The sequence below is a fragment of the Frankliniella occidentalis genome, unplaced genomic scaffold, assembly GCF_000697945.3.
Source record: "Frankliniella occidentalis isolate FOCC.00 unplaced genomic scaffold, Focc_3.1 Scaffold146, whole genome shotgun sequence".
In the NCBI taxonomy this organism is placed as follows: Eukaryota; Metazoa; Arthropoda; class Insecta; order Thysanoptera; family Thripidae; genus Frankliniella; species Frankliniella occidentalis.
The window spans coordinates 446858-466778 of record NW_026267273.1 but is presented as its reverse complement, the minus strand read 5'-3'; the positions used below and the strand labels follow the sequence as shown (position 1 = coordinate 466778).

The 19921-nt window shown below is 41.1% G+C and overlaps 2 protein-coding genes across 2 annotated transcripts; one reads left to right on the top strand and one right to left on the bottom strand.

Moving 5' to 3' along the window:
* Positions 1-93: 93 nt before the first annotated feature.
* Positions 94-19515, bottom strand: LOC113206330 (E3 ubiquitin-protein ligase Ubr3). The gene is made up of 27 exons (XM_026422358.2): positions 18935-19515; positions 17703-17916; positions 17487-17615; positions 17283-17406; positions 17078-17198; positions 16847-16980; positions 16540-16768; positions 16250-16429; positions 15940-16166; positions 15693-15848; positions 8759-9077; positions 8364-8676; positions 8026-8275; positions 7786-7939; positions 6686-7120; positions 6399-6613; positions 6092-6327; positions 5810-5997; positions 5586-5719; positions 5353-5499; positions 4507-5257; positions 3947-4419; positions 3707-3861; positions 3409-3613; positions 3152-3283; positions 2900-3039; positions 94-2810 (listed from the first exon to the last, which is right to left on the bottom strand). Exons 1-27 carry the CDS (start codon positions 19158-19160, stop codon positions 2693-2695), a joined length of 6105 nt encoding a protein of 2034 aa, XP_026278143.1. The 5' UTR covers positions 19161-19515; the 3' UTR covers positions 94-2692.
* On the top strand, positions 12120-15437 carry LOC113206332 (uncharacterized). The gene is made up of 9 exons (XM_026422360.2): positions 12120-12363; positions 12741-13291; positions 13371-13512; positions 13613-13785; positions 13858-14040; positions 14119-14357; positions 14443-14651; positions 14721-14868; positions 14949-15437. The coding sequence occupies exons 2-9, from the start codon at positions 12776-12778 to the stop codon at positions 15238-15240; spliced, it is 1902 nt and encodes a 633-aa protein (XP_026278145.1). The 5' UTR covers positions 12120-12363; positions 12741-12775; the 3' UTR covers positions 15241-15437.
* Positions 19516-19921: the final 406 nt, after the last annotated feature.

The following is a 19921-nucleotide window of genomic DNA, read 5'->3' as shown; positions in this document are numbered from 1 at the left end:
CATTTGTCTCTCTCTCTCTCTCTCTCTTACTCACTCGACAAAACAAGTATTGTAGATTATCATTTTTTTTTATATTTAATAAAAATTCTGAACTGTTGAGACATAGAAATAGTGCTGCATGCAGCTAAAACATTTATTAATAAGATAAACACCTACAATTCTCACAAATTGCTATTTTTCACAATAATTGATTGCGTCAGTTTATTATTGAAAATGATCACAGCTCAAAACTTTGCAAGTAACACATCTGATAAACAATGAACACACTTTTAAAAAATTCTGTCTACAGATAGCGTACTTTTTAAGCTCAAGGTTTACATATAGATTTTCGGTCTTCTCATCATAATAAATTGAGGCTTAACCATCAGGGTCACAACAAAGTTAACAATGAATGGACGGACTTTTATCGGTCTCTGCAACTTGTTTTCAAATCTATGATATGCATATTTGCTTCAGAACTACCACCTAAAACCTGTTGACATGAATAAAGTTAAGATGCTTAAATATTTCTCAGCATTACTTGCAGTTAGACAAGTCATACTTAACAAAACTCTCAACCAGTCTATAAGAGCACCCGAGCAGTGACTTGACTCAAAGGCTGACCAACAAGGAAAATAAACTTCATAACATTACAAAAAGGAGTGCAATGATCACAAAACATGATCTCCCAGAGGAGAACTTCATCTTCAGTCGAAGTATTCTTACAAGTAAAAGAGTAAAGCTTCTATACAACACAATAAAATCTTCCATAGCCTCTAAAATTGACAACATAGAAGTTTGAATTTCTACTAAAACAACAAATTGAATTGAAACTTCAGAACAAGCCACTGCAAAACATGGACTTGAAGTACAAATTTGTGACTCTTGGTTGAAATCTTTCAAACAGGGAGTGAAGAAATGCTTCTGTTCTTTCTTAACACTTACAGGGATGTACAATCCAACAAAACAGATATTGAAGTCTTCATAAACCATACAACTACCTCAATTTACTAGAAACCAAGTGGAAAAAAGAAAACTTTGGCATTGGCAGGACGAAATACGATATATCATTCCTTACCCTCATTATCAAAAAGGTACCAACACAGATACTGTACTCATAATTGGAACAATGAAACACCATTGACCACTGGAAGGGTTAAGTAGAGCCAAAGGTTAAAAACAAAAATAAATAAAATGAGATATTTAAAACAAAATACAAATGAGAGCCCATCGTACAATGTCTAGTTTAAAAAGAAATGCACCTACAATAATAAAAATATAGCAGAAAACTGAAAAATCAAACTATTTAAAAATTGAGGTTTTAAATAAATGATATCACAGACATTGAATCTGTGTAATTGGGGAGGAACAAATCATTGAAATTTTAAACAGTGGATATAAGAATACATACGACCTATCCAAATTAAAGAATTCTGCTGTACTTGATTACAGAGAAATTTAGTTAATGAGATGCCAGACATTGTAACAGCAAGAGGGGGGGAGAGAGAGAGAAAAAAAAAGCATCTGACCTGGAAAGCCAGTCATATTACCAATAGCAGTTAAAGACAGTGGACAGGAGAGAGCTGAAATTGGATAAGGCCAAGCTAATATAGATAAATTTCTGAAAGTAATTCATAAGACTTGGAAATATGTAGGTATTTTCAGCGGCTTAAAAAAAGTGTAGTAACAATAATTCCTAACAGCCTTCCTTGCCAAATATGTAGCAATTAGTATAAATAATTTATCACATTTATTTGGCTGGTATTCATTGCACTACCTTGTGTTTTAGATGATTACACATTAGATTCAATATCCATTTTGAAGAGCAATGATTAGATAATAAATGACATTGTTGGAGGCATTTATCACAGTAAGGAATGAATAACAACTTGTTCAGAATATTAATTTGAAGAAAAAAAAATTACGCAATCTTATCAATTATTAATATGGAAACAAACATCCTCAATATTGGTAATGGTTTACAAGATATTGAGCTGATTTGAAGTGCTAGAACAAACCATGAGTTATTAGAACATACATCATTCATCAGAACTGTTAGCCAAACTATTGCATCAATTGAACATTGCTACATTTTCCTTCCAAAAGTATTCAAGAACAAAATTTTCTTATATGGATTGTCTTAGCGCCTCTTCTCCACAATTAAAAACTTGATTAGGTACATTAAAAATTTTAAGCCAAAATAATATCCATAATGATTAAGTACAACTAGAATCCTGGATTTGATGCTAAGTTTCAACCACCATAGACCTGCTCTACCTTGTCCTAATCATCAGTAGTGCTCCACAAATGGAGACATACAGAGTACATAACTGAAAATTTTGAGCCACTACCAACCTTTACATATTTCATATCAGCATTTCCATTTGACTATTTACAAAGTGTAAGGAACAAAGTAAGTATAAGAGTACATATACATGTATATATACATGTGTGAAACTCAACAATCTGTATATACACACATATATATACTGGCCTCAGTTTTCAAAACGAGAATTGAGCACAAACTAACAAAGTTAGATATTAGACATTTAATAAATATAACATATAACACTTTGTATTTTACAACACACAGCAAAAGAAAAAAAAAATTGGTCTTTATTAGACACATGTTGAATTTTTTTAAGCAAAAGCAAACATGTAGTTTGTTATGTGGTGTTGACTGACTAGCTGAATTTAGGTCATGACACTACAATCACAGAGAATCTCTGTGCCACACCCATTTTTTATTTGTGTGATCAAAGCGGTGCGAAAGCCACTGTTGTTGAAGAAGTTGATAGCGTTCGGGACTGAGGAACAAAGGCTTTCCTCTCCTAAAAATAATTCAAAAAAAAAAAGGAAATTAGCCAGGCACAAAGACTGTTTTCTCAACTTACCAGGTTTTTAAATAACGAATACTCACTTTAATTCTCTGTCTTCCTCTCCAAAGCTGTCTAGGTATACTGAACCCCATAGGCAAGCCCGTTTACCACGTATCACAATTATACAAGATGATGTCACAACTAGAAACACAGCTGTCCCTGCTCCACACACTTCAGCATGCTGAAAAACAAAATGATTTTTAAACATACGAAGTGCAACATTAAAAAGAAATTGGAGTGTATATCTAAGTGCTAATTACAGAGTACAATTTGAAGATGTGTTGATTTCTCACCTGAACTGCTTCACAGACCTCAGATTGCTGGCAACAATTTTCTTTAAAGCATACTAACGTACCACACAAAAGACAGAGTGTAGTCTCACGAGGCACTGAATGACACTGAACACACTGCCGCCGAAGGTAGTACTGAAATAAAAGGTATTGTCAGAAGCAGCTTTGATCAAAAAATATGACTGTGTGAGTAGGCTTAAGACAAACAAATCCATTATTTTATCTAGTAAGCATCCAGATAAAAAATAAATAAAACAAACCTGGAATATTCCATCATAAACTTGAGGTAAACTTAGTAACCTAGGTTGTCTCCACAATTTGTGATGGTCTAACAAGAACGCACGAGCAGTCATTTGAGCATTACGTGCAAAAGCTATCAATTGTTCAGCCCAATCCTTGGGAGGCATATGTCCAGGGTTGCCTGGATCTTCAGCAGGCCAACTTAGCACTACAGCAGAGTTGAATCTGTCAAAAGGGGAACATTTTGTCATGCTGAGACTGGAGATGGGTCTCAAGTTGTTGACTTCACTTAAATACAGTAAAATGCTACCAACTTACTTGGCCAAGTTCATTCCCTCTGAAACCAAATCTAAATAATACACAAGTCTCACAAACTCAGAATTTTCGTCCTGAATTTCAGGGAGAGGTTGCTCATACAAATGATGTCGTAATAAGGCAGCAATGCGTAAAAATGGTAAACATAACTGTTGCACCTGAAAGAATAAGTTGGGTAACTTAGATAATTAAAATCTGACAAATTTGAGTTGAGTGTCTTAACTCCAAGCAAATTAATCTTACTTCATTTTCTAATGCTTTCTTATTAAGCAAAATATTCTGTTCTTGTTCTGATAAAGGTTCAAGTGGAGAGTCTGGATCATCCACTCTAACTACACTACGACGGTGCAAAAATATCATTGGTGGAATTTCTGATTCCATGCTGCTAGTGCTTGGTGCAGCAGCAGAGCTGGAAGGGTTGACTCCAAGAGTTGCTTTTGAATCGACTGGTTGAGAATAACCACTGCTTGGTTGTGATTGACTGCTCGCAGAATCAACTTCAGATGTTTCTAGGAAAATTTGACTTGGCTCTAGCAAACGAATAGTCAAAGCCATTCCAGCTTCCAGGGTTGTAACTTCATGTAAAGAAGGCTGCTTGTTCTCAAAAGCTGCACGCCACACATGACGCTCGCGATCTGAGAGACGACACGCTATCTGAGCAAGCACTTGGAAGTATAGTAAATTATAAAGAACTTTTACTACACACAAAAAGTAAGCTGAAAGCAGGAAAAAATACATGTTGAGTTATAACTTGATTTTCAAGAGAGCAAATTCCTGTGTTTTAGGTAAGGTGTTTGACTTACTTTCATCAATATGCAATGGTAAGAGAAGAACCAGCTGCAAAAGAATTGCAGTAGGATCCCTCAACAGTAGGGGTACTTCTTTTTCCAAGGCTGCTAATGCTGTGGTATCAGATTCTATTTCAACTCCAGCAAGTTGCTGCCACAACCTGCTCACAGGCCATACAGCTAGACAACGCGCATGAATTGCCAATACATGTAGTAGAGGCACGATACAAGAACGCTTTGGAGTCAATGGCGAATTAATACTTTCTAGGTCAGTGCATAGATTTCCACCTCTCTGAACTAGTTCCAGTTCTAAATTTGTGCGAGCAATTGAAGCCACAAATAAAAACAAGCTTTGGTGAGTGGTTGTAGTACTTTTTTGCTTGTATTTCCGAGAAGTACAATTAGTCATATCTTCCATTAATTTGCCCATGGCTTCAGGAAGTGTAGAGGTCCTAACAACTAAGGGGTTCTCAAGAAGGAGGTGACTGATTTCGGACACAATTGAAAGAGAACTAGCTGGCCGTGAACGAACCATAGCAGAACATTCACCAAGTTCAGGAGAGAGTGGCAAGACTGAATTAGCTAACTGCCTGCATATAGGGCATGAGTATTCTCCATGGTCAACATCAAGTGATTGTTGCTGCCTTTGTTGATTTTTCAAGGACTGTAAGTATGATTTATGGCACTCTAAATGCAAATGATGGCCACATGTTTGCAAATGAACACCACCCTCCCACCCTAGATTAACAGATAACTGCCAAGAAAGCTGGAAACAAAAGTTTTATTCAGTGACTAAGAGTTATGGGCTAAGTAAGAAATCAGAAATCCAATAAAAAAAGGATAAAAAAGAAGAAAACTTACATCGTCAAACTGCTCAGACAAGAGTTCTACTCTTCTGTCAAAATTGTCAGACAGTTTGTCTTTTATCTTTAAAAGAGCTTGATCTTCATCATTGGTTGGGAGAACAAATTCTTTCCGGCTTCTTCTATGTCCAAGAACACTAGTTGGCTGAAATGAACGGACAAAATATTGGTGAATTGTATCTATGCTAATTCTACCCTCCACGTCACTGACAGATTTACAGTACTATTTACCTGTAGAAGAACAACCAACCCCATTGGGTTCTCAGCGGTACTGAGAGTTGTTTGGTTACAAATAGCACAGTCATATTCTTTCTTACTGACCATAGATGCTGTTTCTTCTTCTTCCCAATCCATTCCATTCTCATCTACAATAACAAGATAGAAAACCAACAAAAAAATAGAAATTGATGTAAATCTAAAAATAACAGTCATATAATTATAGAAATTTCACCGACCAGTTTCCATAGCCATGGCCATGAACTGCTTTTGCTGGGAAGCAAATTCCTCCATTAATTTCTTTTGCCTCTCCTTGGCACGTCTCCTTCTTTCTTCTCGTTCCTCATCCTCTCGCATCCGTTGGACATCCTTAACTACTTCAGGTTTCTTGCCCCACAACTTTTCCCTAGCATGGAAAACAGTATCTCTATAACAAAAAAGAATTAAAAAAACGACGTTAATTTCCTCTTTTTTAGTGAATATACAACATACACAAATTCTTCACAGGGAGTAGACCTTACCTGCACATTGGATCCAAGCTCATGATATGTTTAAGTAATTTTCCAACAAAGAAAGGGCCATCACCTATGTAATCATTAGCCTGATCCTCATTTTGACCTGATGCTTGAGCAGCCTTTCTTTCCACTTCATAAGGATCAAAGCTATCAGGTGTTTCAGTAAGATTTGAATGAAGTTTTAAAAGAAGTGAAATTATACTTTCATTGACTCTCATGGGTACATGCACATTATCTGATCCCTGAAAATAAAGAAGTGATGAGTAAGAGTGGTAACACAAATAATTTGATGGGAAAAAAGCTAAAAACATACTTGTTTTTTGTGTTTCTTTTTGTAAAACTCCGAGTGTCCAGAGGATGAAGGAGCTGGCTCAACTGCTTGCACACCCAAAGCAACCATGTTGCTTCCAGAAGATGATGCAGCTGGCATTCCAGAAGACCCAACAGCAAGCACGTGACGGCTTGAGGAGGAGGGTACAGATTGCATGACTTGCATGCCCACAGGTACCACTTCCGTGTCCAAACCAGCTACAAAGAGGGGTTACTATTATAGAACAATTTCGATAAGAAATCTAAAGCAGAGGCCAAAGAGTTGCATACCTTGTTCAGTAGAAACCACAGTCATGTCACCAACAACAGCAAGGGACATTGAATGAGTTATTTCCCCTTCACCAGAACTGTCATCATCTTCAGTGCTACGTCCACCAGACACCAAAGCTAGACAACCACCCTCACTTGCAGATGCTTCTGATTCACCAGAGACCAACTCTGCGACTTCATCAGGGGATGCAGGTGATTCCACTTCCATTGTGCCATCTCCCACACCTGGTTGAGGTAAAGCAGGGAGGGAAAATGCACCTGCCTGGCTCGAAGAGCTGCCTGCGATCATAGTGAGAGCAGGAGGAATTGTAAGGGAGAGTGGGACAATAGGGTATCGCTTCGGTGCCTGCGACTGCTCCAATGCCAGTGCATGTGGACCTGGTTCAATGCCAGCAGGACTTGGACCTCCATCCAGCGACAACGACCCCCACTCACCTACAGGAAAATTATAAGTTACACCACCTCACTGAGTCCCATAAAATAGCCGAAAATGAGGTAATTCAAAAAATGCAATCAGGGCAACCAAAACTTCAGGCACTGAACATCCAAAAAGAGCACAAATGTATGAGGAAGAAACCCATGCAAGCAGTGACATACCAGTTGCTACGTTCATGCTCTAGTTTTATTAGAAGTCTTCAGGGGAATTTTGAGGAAGGGTTAGGAGAGGTTGGATGAATTCTAGTGGTTACAGTGGTAGTTAGTCAGATATGTTAAAGGGTTCCTGCACTCCAATCTCAACATCTTCTTTTTCATTTCAGATCGTACAAATTTGGCCACAAACAACACAGTTATAAAACATTAATGAAAATTACAGTATTGCAATTTATGCACTGTAGATAAAAATAAAAAACTGTAAGTCTACCTATTTTCAAAGCTTTGAAACTGGGGTGCGACTTGGATTCAAGAGAGGTTTTTGCAGGAATCTAATGGGATTTTCACACATTTGGGGCATGGTTCATAATTGTATGAATACAGTACAATAAATAGATAAGGCAGCAATCAAGATGCCCTTTGGAATCCAGAAAAAGTACAGAGATTTTGATGAGAAAAGCATAAAGCATATTTTAAACAGAGGGGGAACCAAGGTCCTAATTACTTACTTTCTGAGCTGTCATATGATGTCTGGTCCATATTGAGCATCACTGAATGCACAACAGTGCGAAGGTTACTGGAGAGCCAATCGGAATCATACCAGCTCATTAGGTCTCCATCTTTAACCACATGCTGTTCACGGCGTCTTGAAGCTTGGCACACCTAGAAAATGAGATTTCTTTAATGGGTACCTTGTTATTTCAATTAGAAAGTGTTAAGTTAAATAAAAAAGAGCAAAAAATGAATACCTGACTAGGTTCCTCTGCAGGAGATTCAATTGAGAGTGCCATTTCAAGAAGATACAAAGTCAAAGCAATAACATGGTCTGAGACATCATGACCATGAACTGCTTTATGCAAGACAATGAAAGCAAAAGCATGAAAAACTCTTGACTGTAGAACCTTTCGAGGATCATCATAAGCTGGATGACACTTTCCAGGCATTCTATAAGGGGGCCATGGTGGTCCAGAACCTTTGAACTTTCCAGTTTGATGAACACTGGAACACAGGGGATAGATTATTTCTTGACATTCAATTCCCAATCAGAATAATTGAGGATATTCAAACAAATCAAAAGGATACTAACTATTCAGTAAAACGGTCCATTGAATTTTGAAAATCTCTTCGGTGTACAGCTCTAAGAAGAACATGAATTGGATTGTACAACTTGTCCCAAATCCATCCTTTGGGGCGGTACATTCCTTGTTGCATATTTCCACTGGACTCAAAGTTAGGAGCTCGATAGTCAGCAACCTCAGCCAAGATGGATTCAAAGTCTCTACTCTGAGGAAATGGGTAACATTTTTCAGGCATCAGTTCAATAAGCTGGCTGTGGGTCTTATCGCCCATACACAGCAGAGTTCCCATTTCTAATTCTGATATAGAAGCTTCACTGTCACCTGATAAAAAAGAAATATTAAACTTGGACATAATCATTTTTAGTGTATGCTATGAAAAATAGGTTAAAAAAAATTGACATACCAAGATAATTTCTTATGCTAACGAGGGTTGCAAGAAATAGTAAACAGCTTTCAAGCATAGGTGTTTCTAGCTCACTGTCTAATAGGTGTTGGGGATTGGTAAATGTTGCCAAACTCAACCAGTCTTTCATGTGGAATTGATCCAAAACTGTTGTCAGGAAAGTCTCTGGTTGAAGTTGGGTGGCACAAACTTGTAGCAGATACAAGTCAGCATCAACCATAGAATTGCAGAAATTGCATTGAATATATGTCATGGCCTGTCCCTTTATTTGCAAGCCATTACGAACCCACAATCCACTGACGATCTCATAGAAAGCCGCCTGAAACAACCAGAAACATCAAATATATTAATGACATTCCTTTAGCGTGGGGAAATGAAAGGAAATTTTATAAAATTTTAACAATAACACCTATTGAGTAGGCAGAGATCATGTCGTTGTTATCACCCTTTTGAGCCTCAGCTTAGGCCCCCAATATTATAAGGCCAACAGTCCTTGACTTACGGACTTTGAACATTTACCGGTGACCCAGCCAGAAATGCCAAGTCTCAGACGTCTAAGAGGACCATTTAGACGTCTAAGGGGACCATTTAGACGTCTAAATGGTCACCTTGGACATGGCATTTCTGGCTGGGGAGAGCCGAACGGAGCCGAACATATCGCGTAGATGCATTAGAGTAGGTCGGACCACGGCGCGCTACACTGAACTCAGCGTGCGAAGGCAGGGCTCCCACAATATTCCCTCCACCAAACTGACCGGACCATGCAAGCTAAACTTGGTACGCAGCTTCGCATCTTTGGCTGTTGCAGCACAGAGGCCGGACAAGGGAGGCCAGCTGCACTTGTCTCTGACGCTGACGCGTTAGCATGGGAACCAGTTCCACCCAAACCCACCAGGTCAACCTGAAGCGAATCCAAAAAACAACCCCACAGCCACGTACAGCTACATCAGGGTACGTGACAGACGTGACAAAATGGGGATGTAGTGTTAGACAAGTATACATAAGTCCGACATAAGTCTTATACTTTGCGGTCGGACACCAGCTTAGAGTAGAGGTGCTCTACGGTTTTAAGACGGCAACTTTAGCTCATTGTAGAGCCAGCCCCACACAACGGGAAAAGACGAAAAGTCCAGAAATGTGTAATAGAGGACGCGTGGTATGATAATTGTATTAAATGAATGTGGCGTTAAGGGGGTTGTTCTATTTACAGTAGTCACAGTATACTTATTTAAGTCACAGCACGGTTCTTCGGAGGCTCCCCCCCCCCCCTCCTTCCGGTCAGCGTCGTATCGTCACTGCCTTGCCAAGAGAGAACACGATGGGGGAATGACCGGGAGAGAACAAGAGAAACCCCTGTCAGGAGCGCGCGCAAGAGGGAAGTCTGAAGACAAAACGGCCAGCTGGAGAGTGGTGTGACCGGTGTGAGGCGGGGGAGGGAAGGGGAGGGGGCAAGAGGAGTGGAGAGACTACAGTCTTTCTAAAGGGAAGAGAAGGGAGACCACGAGAGACACGCGCGCGAGCACCTCACTCACCGTCAACAAGTATTCTGGCCTAGCTAATTTGCGACCAAGGATAAAGAAAGATGAAAAAAAAATGAGGGGAAAAATGAGGAAAAAACACGTCCGCGCTCTGCAATCAGAGGAAAGGCAGTGGGGGGCGCAGCGGGCAGCCGGAGAGTTTGGCGACATGTCGCAAAGAGACGTCAGCGACGCCATCCGCCTGCCTACGCCCACCCACCCACTGGGGCTGCACATTGCGCCGCGTGTCTGGTCTCTACTCCAGCGGCGCTGTAGTTGCGCTGCGGTGAGACACGCACCAGCAACCTGCTGGCGTTCTAGCTGGCATTAGCTTGAGTCCTACATGACTAGGGGTTTTTAGGTTCGATTTGTTTAGGAAAAAATCTTTAAAATTTTACAAGAAAAAAATTGAAAAAAATAATATCTTTGAAAATTTGCCAAAATTTAAAGAATTAAAATTACTCTACAGGACCCCCCAAAGGGGCTCCGGGGGAGGAGAGTCCCTTGCGCCTCGCGCCCTCGCGCCTCTCGCGAAGTTGTGGGGCGACTCGCCCAGGTCACGACAAGGTGCTTTGTTTAGCGACGTCGCACCCCCCCCCCTTTTCCCCACCTCCACTTCTGTACGCTTCCACTCGCAGCGTTGGCGTTATTCGCCTTTCCGAGAACTGACTCCGCGGTCTCCGCGCCAGGACGCCGCCACCCGCCCGGGCGGCCGCGGTGTTCGCGGGACGCCTCGCGGCTGAGTCACCATAGTCGCCAGTCGCCCGCAGTCCAGTCGCCACGGTGGCCTGCGCGAAAGGGGGGAGGCCCTTCTACCGAGAAAGGCCAGCTTCCTGCGGTGGACTCGTGCGCAACTCCACTCATATATGAGCCATTCGGACGACACGGACGTCACGCAGAGGGGGGCAGGGCGCAGGCGGCCAGGATGCATGGAGGAAGTATGGCAGGAAGCCGTCAATAGGAGGAGAAGGGACACGGGAACAACGGGAGCGCGACCCGCGCAGTGACCCCCAGACAGCCGCACCCTTATCTCCTGCTGCAGTCCAGCGGCAGCGACCTTGCCCTGAAGCCAGTCAGTCAAGCCGTCTGACCACCCGTCTCCATTCACTGCTCGGCGCGGGATACAACGGTTCGTCGCAGTCGCGAGCGGACAGGAGGAGGAGGGAGGGGGGGGGTAACTCAACGCCCGACTTCCGCCCCTCCACAGCCGCGAGCAAGCCCGCGAGTGTGGGGCCGTGATAAGGGAGCCCCCGCTCTCCAGGACCTATCCCATTACACAAACAGATAGCCTTCTGCAGCAGCCCAACAACACCCAGCGCAGCGCGCGGGCTTTGGAATTCCCCCGCGCAGAGCTCGGCTGGACTCCACACTATACAGCGCGGCACACACGCGTGGCCGGGGGGGGGGGGGGGGGGTCAAACACTGTGGCGTCAGCGGAATGAAACCGTAAAGCAGGCCGCACCGGTACCACCCACCGGCCGGCCGCCGGCCGACGGGAAGGGTTGGGTAACCAGGACAACCCGGTCGGCGAGACGAGGGCCCCCTATGCCGCGTCTCCGAGAACGAAAAGAGAAGGGGGGGGGGATAAACCAGCAGGTGCGGGAGCTCGGCAGGAGCCCCGATCATCCAAATGAGTCCTAATGACTTCCAGCGACTCGTGTGCCCGATTGGGCGCGGAGGGGAGAAAAGATTGGGGGGAGGGGGGTATCAAAGTGACGAGGAGGAAAGAAAACGGAGTGGGGCGCAATGGAGAGGGAAGGCGTGTAAACAGCTAAGCTATCCGAGCCGAGCCGGGCCGAGCCGAGCCAGCATACCGCGCTGGTGGGGCAGAGACAAACAGGTACGGGGCGGGGAGCCGCAGCCAGTCCAGTCTCAGTAGTGCCTGCCTGCCCCGCCGGTCCGCCGGTCACCAGGGAGACGCGACGTCTCGGTCCGGCCCGAGTGACAACACCGCGAGAGACGCGTCGCGAGACGCAATCGTCGCGACTGGCCGCGCTCTCCGCGTCGCGGGCCGCAGCCAAGTGAACCACGACCACGACCGTGCCCTGCAGTGACCCGGGATATACGGCACACGCGTCGGCGGACAATGTACGGGTAACTTTTTCCGGCACGGGCCATCCCGCTACACTTTCCCCCCAGAAGGCGGCGCGCTCTTCAGTATGGCCTCTTCCGAAAGGGAGAGAGGTCCGCTCTACAGCGCAATGCAGCGCGTTCGTTCTAGGTTTCTCGGGTCGTAATGTCTTTGTGCCGCTAGAACCGGGCGCCGCGCCGCCTCCGACGCCTTGGACGGTGATTCACAAGTCCTGTCCTTGAAAGTTACCACCTGTGCTACTACAGGAGGGGGAAGGAACGGAAAAAAAAAGGAGGGGGGATGCGAGGGAGGCAGCCAGCTGAGAGTGAGACATTAGAAGTTTAAAATGAAATTTAAGATTTTCCTTCCTAAAAGGCATTTTCTTTCTCTACAGATTTCCAACTAAATCAACACTAATTATACTTCAAAATGGTATCATCAAAGACCCTATTGGTGCTTCTGCTAGCTCTTGCTATTGAGGCTCAAGCAATTAATGTGGCGGAACCAAGTGCTGTGGATGTAGCTCGCATGAAAACCATATTCTTGACTCAACATTTGTGGAGAAATGTTTCAAATCCTCACTTCACCACCATGGTGCGACAGGAAACATTGGAATCCACAATGCATCTGATAGATGCACTTGAATCACTTTCAAAGGCCATGAAAGAAATTGATGTTCCCTCAGTAGAAGAAAAATTGCACTTCATCTACAGATGGGAACGAATACAGGCCCACTCCCATGGAGTGCATTCACTGTTTGAAACTTTTGCTACTTTCATGAGAAAACAACAAGAAACCCAACAAATTTCATCTAAGAGAGCATGGCTAGATATTGCAGAAACTCTTCTGCAAGATCTATCTTCATCAGAAAATATTCACAAATTAATCTTGTCTGCAGCTGATAAAAAGGAAAAGAACACAACAATTTTTGAGGCAGCTCTAAGGGTAAGTTGATAAGTACAACATGTTTCGTATTTTGTAAGATAAATTAAAGACAGCAGTTTTTTGCACTTGTTTAAACCAGGAACACACCAGCAACACATGTGACAACAAGCAATCGACACAACTGATGTTGTACAATATGTATGCTGGAATGCAGCTAACTCAATTGAAATCCTACATTATGGGGCAGAGTGCCTGTGCCTTGCTGCAAATATTTGAAAAGGGTAGGAGATTGAAGAAAACAAATCTAAAAAAAACTGACGCAATAAGTGAGCAAAGGCACATTTCAGAGAAATTTAAAGGAAAATTTTTACCTCATCACAGGTGATTATGAGGAGAGAGCCAAGCAAATGACCGAACTTCTTACTAAAAGAACACAACAACAAGCAAGTGCTGTGCTCAGGGCAATGAAGCAAGCAAGCAGAACAATGTTGCGCTGTGACCCAAGGCATTATGAGGAACACAAAACTTATGAGCAGTTCACACGTCTCCTCCAGGTAATAAGATAGAAGAAATACAGAGGTTGTTTTGATGGATCATTTCTCGTTTAACATTTGCTTCTTTTTCAGGGCTATATAGAAAATGAGGTAGATATGAACCCAAATCAAAATTGTCGAGGAAGTTGCAAAAATTATGAATTTACTGAGAGCTACGGATGCTACAATGATAAATTTTGCAGTCAGCAGCCAAAATGTGAAGGACGTATAATTGACTGCCAATTTATTGAATCAGACATGAAAGTTTGTCAATCTGTAAGTACTAATAAGAGAACTGATAACATAAAAGCTCACAAAAGTTTGTTCCTTTTTTAATTTTGTAATTTGTTTCAGCATCCAGGAGAAGTTAGGCGATATGAATATATAGAGTATAAAAAAAATACTTTGCTTGGAACAGATCGAATCACTCACACACCTGAGGCCAATTGCACTCTTGTCACTGTAAACAGCTGGTGGAGATTCTTTCTCCCAGCACATTGTTCTTACTGCTTCTGTTTGTGTGATGAACCAAGTTCCCTTTCTGATCGTTTTGTTAGCTTAAGCCCTGAAGTGGCTGATGTCACCAATAACAAGTGTGTTTAACTGCATAAACAGCTAAATCTAGTTGAGTTTCAACTGTACAACAGATTGTTTTTCACTGTTCTTTTTCTTTTCCAGAGTTATTACTGGACTTCGTTTTGTGAAGAAAAACAGAGTGATCTACCTTCAAATACAGGAGGGTTCTTTACTACCCCATGGAGCAATCAATGCTTCAAGCCTTCAATGGAAACCAGTCAATGCGAGTAAAAACGAGTACAAAATGTCCTGGGAAAAACGTGACATTGATCTTGATAACTTAGAAGCGCCAGAGGGGCACGTCCTCACAGGTAAAGAGAGAGATAAGAGGAAAGTTTAGCCTTGGTTTTTGCAGGTGTTAATAAAAACTATTTCTACAGGGATCCGCTTCCAGGAAGTTGGCACCCATTTGAATATGGAAATTATGGTGTCACCTCTAATTTATCATAAAGGTATTTTGAAAAGACCAACTGAATTGAGTTACTGGATCGGAAACTCAAACACGGACAGTGCCTTAGAAAATCCGAGGTACAGTATTATATGTGCAACTATTGAGACTTCTGATTGAAAAAAGAACATGACCACTAATTGATGAGGCCTTTTTGCAGATCTGAACTAACACTTTCTTCCAAAAATGTTCCACAAGACACAAATGGACCATGTAAATTGGATTCACAGCATGACTCATTTCTGAAATTTACTCACTCCGACATAGTAACTGATGCTGCACAAACAACAGTTCCATTCCTGGACATTCAGCCTGTAACACTTGATCCGCCCACACTGCTTGGAGGAGCAGGGCTTTACCATAAAGGATCAGATAGTTCATCAGGATTTGTTGCATTAAAGGTTTTTAACTATGACATTTCAAAGCATGTCATTGGAAATGAACTTAGATAACTGTTGTTAAGTAAAATTATCTTATGTATTCAATAAAATATCTTTGCACTCAGTTAAAGAACTTAAAAAAAGTCTGGCTGTGAAGCTCAGTGAATCACTACATCTTGCTAAGATCAGAGGGAGAAAGTAATGCTCCTCGTATTCTAGCAAGAGAACAGATACTTCATAGATAAAATAAATTTTGTCTAAAATCATAAGTTATTGTTGTCTTTGTCATAAGCCCCATGGACTACCCTATCAATCTAAGCCAATATATCTAGTTGTCACAGATTCAAAATTGAAAGAAAATGTGACAAAAGTATTAAGGGCCATCATGGGCTAACTCATTTCCCATCCAGACATTTACATACTTTTGATCCTCTAATCATTTCACAGCCCTCATCATGCAACCCCTATGGTAACATGCAGCATTACTACAAACTCGTCAGCCTGTAGTTCTTTTTTAAACTTACCTGAACTCGTAGAGGATGAAACATGATAAGTTGAAGTACATCGGATGGAGGAAGAACATCACGTAGAGCCAGACCTTGACGTCTGATGGCTTGGCACATGAACACAGCAAGGTATCGATGCAAGGATAAATGAAAGGAAACCTGATATTTGTCTTTCTGTTAACACAACAGGAAAAAAAATAATCCAGCATTACAATCATGTCTAGATGAGATAAATTAATAAATATGGATATTATTAGAAAAATACCTCAATAGGATGCCTAAAATTAATTGCATCAAGCCATTCTTGGAGTGCTGTTAAACAACTAGCAATTACACGTTTTGAGTACTGCAGGGTTGATTCCTCTCGGAGATGAGAAAGAAGTGCCCACATTGGATAGGCACATGCCTCCAGTTCCGCAGAGAATGCAGCATAGTATGTATTTGGCTCAAATTCTATATGTTGCGTCATCTCTCTTTGGTTAACATTCATGCCTATCAGGAAAAACTAATAATTAGTACCGGAAGGTGGATTTTGTTCAAAATTAATGGAAAGGCCATTAGATAGAGAAACTTACCTTGAAACATGGAAAGAAAGACAAACCACATTTCCAGCAAACTGTCACATCCCATAAATTTTAAAGCAACAGAGCGATGAGACAAAACATTGTTCAGATCTGACACCAGTGGCCAGTAGCAATGCTCTTTCATAACAGCAACACCACAATCCACTACATAATGGAAATTCTTTTCAGGCTCTAGAAAAGGAATTAAAGTGGATACTTAAAAATAGCTCTCGTTATTGAGATCAAAATAACAAGCACATTTCTCATAGATGATTAAGAGAAAGAACGGTCACGGTCCTCACCATGTAATGTGTTTTGAATTAGAAGCTTGCTCATCATGTACTTCAATGTAAAAGTCATCACATGCAAAAGATCATAATTATCAGCCATGCTCATTGCTAATTGTTGGTTGGAGAATAACTGAACACTCATGTGAACCACTCTATTAGACATTGAATCTGGATCTGATGAGCGCTCCAGCATTAAAGAAATTCTGCTATAATGTAGCACCAAAGCTTGAGTGAGTGCCTCCTAAAAACAAAAAAAATAGGCAAAAATAAATAATAATCAAGATAATTGTAATATTATAAGAAAATGTTTGAATCATACCTTGTAATCTGGTTCAGGGAGTAAATTTAACAACAAGCAGACCATCTTTTGAGGAAACTCAAATTTAATATTCCAAAACATAAGTTCTTCTAAGAAACAATGATGGACTAAACGCTTTTGTAGAGCTATGCAGTCTGCAATGTTAGATAAATGAAACACACATATTTAAAAAAAAATTGCAATACGTGCTTAAAAGTTTTAAGATACACCCTGGCATTAGATTTTCATTACCTTCAAATTCTTCGGGGGGATCTGGATTGAGTAGTGTATCTAAAGCTGCTTCATAAACTTTTGCACTAGTTCTCATTGAGGCAGACGAAGTGGGAGTGCATTGGGTCAAATTTTTATAAACCTAGAATTAGTAACAAAAATTTTTACTATCCGTACAAGACACAGGAAAAATTAACTTTCTTATATAAATAGTGTTGGAGCATACCTGAGGATTGGTTAAAGTGTTGGCCATCACACGGCGCATTGCTGCACCTAGCGAACTGAATTCAACTAGCATACTGAGGAATAAATCTGCATCCTGAACTGCTGCTGACTGTACTTCAACCACACTACACAAAAGAAACAAGACAAAACTGTGAAAAGGAGGCACAGGAAATGTTATAGAAGAAAGTCATTATAAAAACATTACCTGCTATCTCTAAAGTATTGAATAAGACGAAGAAAGACTCTTGGCATCATAGCCTCCGCAACATTGAGCAAATCAATGGGTGCATTGGGTTTATTAGCTTGGGCTTGTGGACCATGTCTACTGCAAAATCTAGTACACAGGAAAAATAAAAACTGTTATACGACATTTGAGTATACCATCAATTACTTACTTGAAAGATATTAAGACTAAACGTACCCCATTTCTTTCATGACATTAGTATCTCCACAATCACAGGCTCCTCCAGCCTGACTTCTAAACATGTTGAAATCATGATTTATATGATTACCCTTCTGAAAGCACTCCAGGCACAACGACATACATGGAGAAATACCACATGTTCTGCATCGGTATGCAACAAAGTTTGCAGTCCACACCAGACCACACATAGATGCATTATCATACTGCCGTACTGAAAAATAAAAAATAAAAATATATATATATATATACATATGATTTAAATTTACGGTGACATTTCTGGAGTAAGAAGACATTTGATTCAATAACTGTATCCATAGGAAATTACAACAGGACAGTGCACTCCCCTCTCAATATACAGATTGGAATGCTGTTCTAAAATTGGATCACATACAAGTGCCAAGGTGAAGATCACTGTACATGAGCCAAGGGTTTGACATCAACTTGCAATGTCTACTCAGTATAATTTTTTTTTAACTGCATCCAGATTGTTATTTTACAGATAGCAAAATATGGCATACAATATTAGAACCACTTCAAAAAGAAAAATAATTTTAAAATAATCTCGATTCCAGATTAAATTTTAACAGCAAAAGAACAGTTTTAAAAATGTTGAAAGCAATTAAGAAAGAGTTACTAAAGTGCTTCCAAATGCAATTCTATTAATCTGTTGATACATCCAAATCAATTGTTCATTCATTCATCCATCCATTCATTCGTTAGTCACAATGAATGAGGTTCATGCAAGAAGTGTATAATACAACACTTTCAGGTTGAGGTGATCTGTTTCTTAAGACACAAAGAGAATATTTGTCTTAAAATAAACTTGAATGTGTGCCTTCATCTTCATTCCAGAGCACTGTCACAGTAAATACTTCATTTGAATGCCGGTCTGTACAGTAGTACGAGGATAAGAAGTGTTCCAAGTAAATACTATGAAAGTAGTCATTTAAAATATGAATGAAATGAAGACAACACACAGAATGTCAAAGAAAATGGCAAAATTGTGCAATGTTAGGAGGCAACTGATTCATTCATAAGAGTGTATGCAGTAAGATGAAAGTGAACGCAGATTTTGATTAATAAATGTTGCGTACTGTCACCTTTTTACTAAACTTGGAATATTTAGGGTAACGAGAGATAGCAGGGCCCAGCTGAGCCCAAGTACACTCGACCTTCTATGACCATAACCTCTAAAAGTAGACATGACACAACTGAGAGCAAGATCGTACCAATGTTGGTGAACTCGTCCGGTGTGTGACCGCCGGCGACAAGCCAGCGGCACCAATCAATTGTTTCCCAATCATCTATATTGTTTGTCGGGTTGAGAAGAATGTCCAAAATCTCATTCAGACGTTGAGAGTGATTACTGCAGCAATCTTTGTGCACGTACTCCGCCGCCGCCCGCTTGCCCTTCTTCATAATGGCTTGAGCCGTAGGAGATGGAAGCGGATCCATTGTGAACCACTATCTCCTGCGATGCACCTGTCTTTGTCATCAGCATTTGCGTCTAATTGGAGACGTGATCAGAGCTTAATGTGCTGACTTAGGCCTTCCCAGGCATAGTATGTTACCGATCAGTGTTCACTTGACCTCCGGTTCTATGCACACTCGACCGACAATGAAGTAGAGTTTGCCAGTTTTTGCAAACACACAAAGTGCATTTGCATTGTGCGTTCACTTGATGGCGATAGTCAACAAATACACAGCGTCCAAGACAATCAGAATCACAAACTTTCCTTTTACAACAACACGTTAACCCTGATTACACGTCTCTGCGGATAGCCGTAGTTTGTGAGGTTTACGGTCATTTCCAGATATCAACAGCGCCACCGTCGCTAACGCCGATGGCGATGACTTCAGATGACCGTTTTGCGACCATCATTCTTCGTTCAAAGAAGGTTGGGGCAACTGTTTGAGCACAATGCAGTATTTAATATAATTCTTTATGAATAAAAGTACTAACTTTTTCCAATCTTCAACTCAAAATTACTGAACTTCAGGAGTAAATTCGAAAATATGCACACTGTCTGTGGAGTAGAGGGCGGTGACCGCCAGTTTGCCCAAAATGCAACAAGAAAATTTACTCCAAGAGATAACTGCATAGCCTTTCCAAATTGAAGGAAATTTTCAATTTACGTAATGAGAGTGTCCCCAAAACTAATGGAGTCTACTTGCATGGTTCTTTATTCTTTGAATCTCCTTTCCATGCAATTTTT

What these genes read in the sequence shown, in the direction of transcription:
- LOC113206332 (XM_026422360.2), top strand. Translation starts at nt 12,776, where the DNA reads ATGGTATCATCAAAGACCCTATTGGTGCTTCTGCTAGCTCTTGCTATT. An exon ending in GCTGCAAATATTTGAAAAGG is followed by an intron (nt 13,513 to 13,612) that starts GTAGGAGATTGA and finishes ACCTCATCACAG; the next exon opens with GTGATTATGAGGAGAGAGCC. An exon ending in AGAGGGGCACGTCCTCACAG is followed by an intron (nt 14,652 to 14,720) that starts GTAAAGAGAGAG and finishes CTATTTCTACAG; the next exon opens with GGATCCGCTTCCAGGAAGTT.
- LOC113206330 (XM_026422358.2), bottom strand. Translation starts at nt 19,160, where the DNA reads ATGGATCCGCTTCCATCTCCTACGGCTCAAGCCATTATGAAGAAGGGC. An exon ending in TCCCCCCGAAGAATTTGAAG is followed by an intron (nt 16,981 to 17,077) that starts GTAATGAAAATC and finishes CTAACATTGCAG; the next exon opens with ACTGCATAGCTCTACAAAAG. An exon ending in ATGGACCGTTTTACTGAATA is followed by an intron (nt 8,276 to 8,363) that starts GTTAGTATCCTT and finishes CCTGTGTTCCAG; the next exon opens with TGTTCATCAAACTGGAAAGT.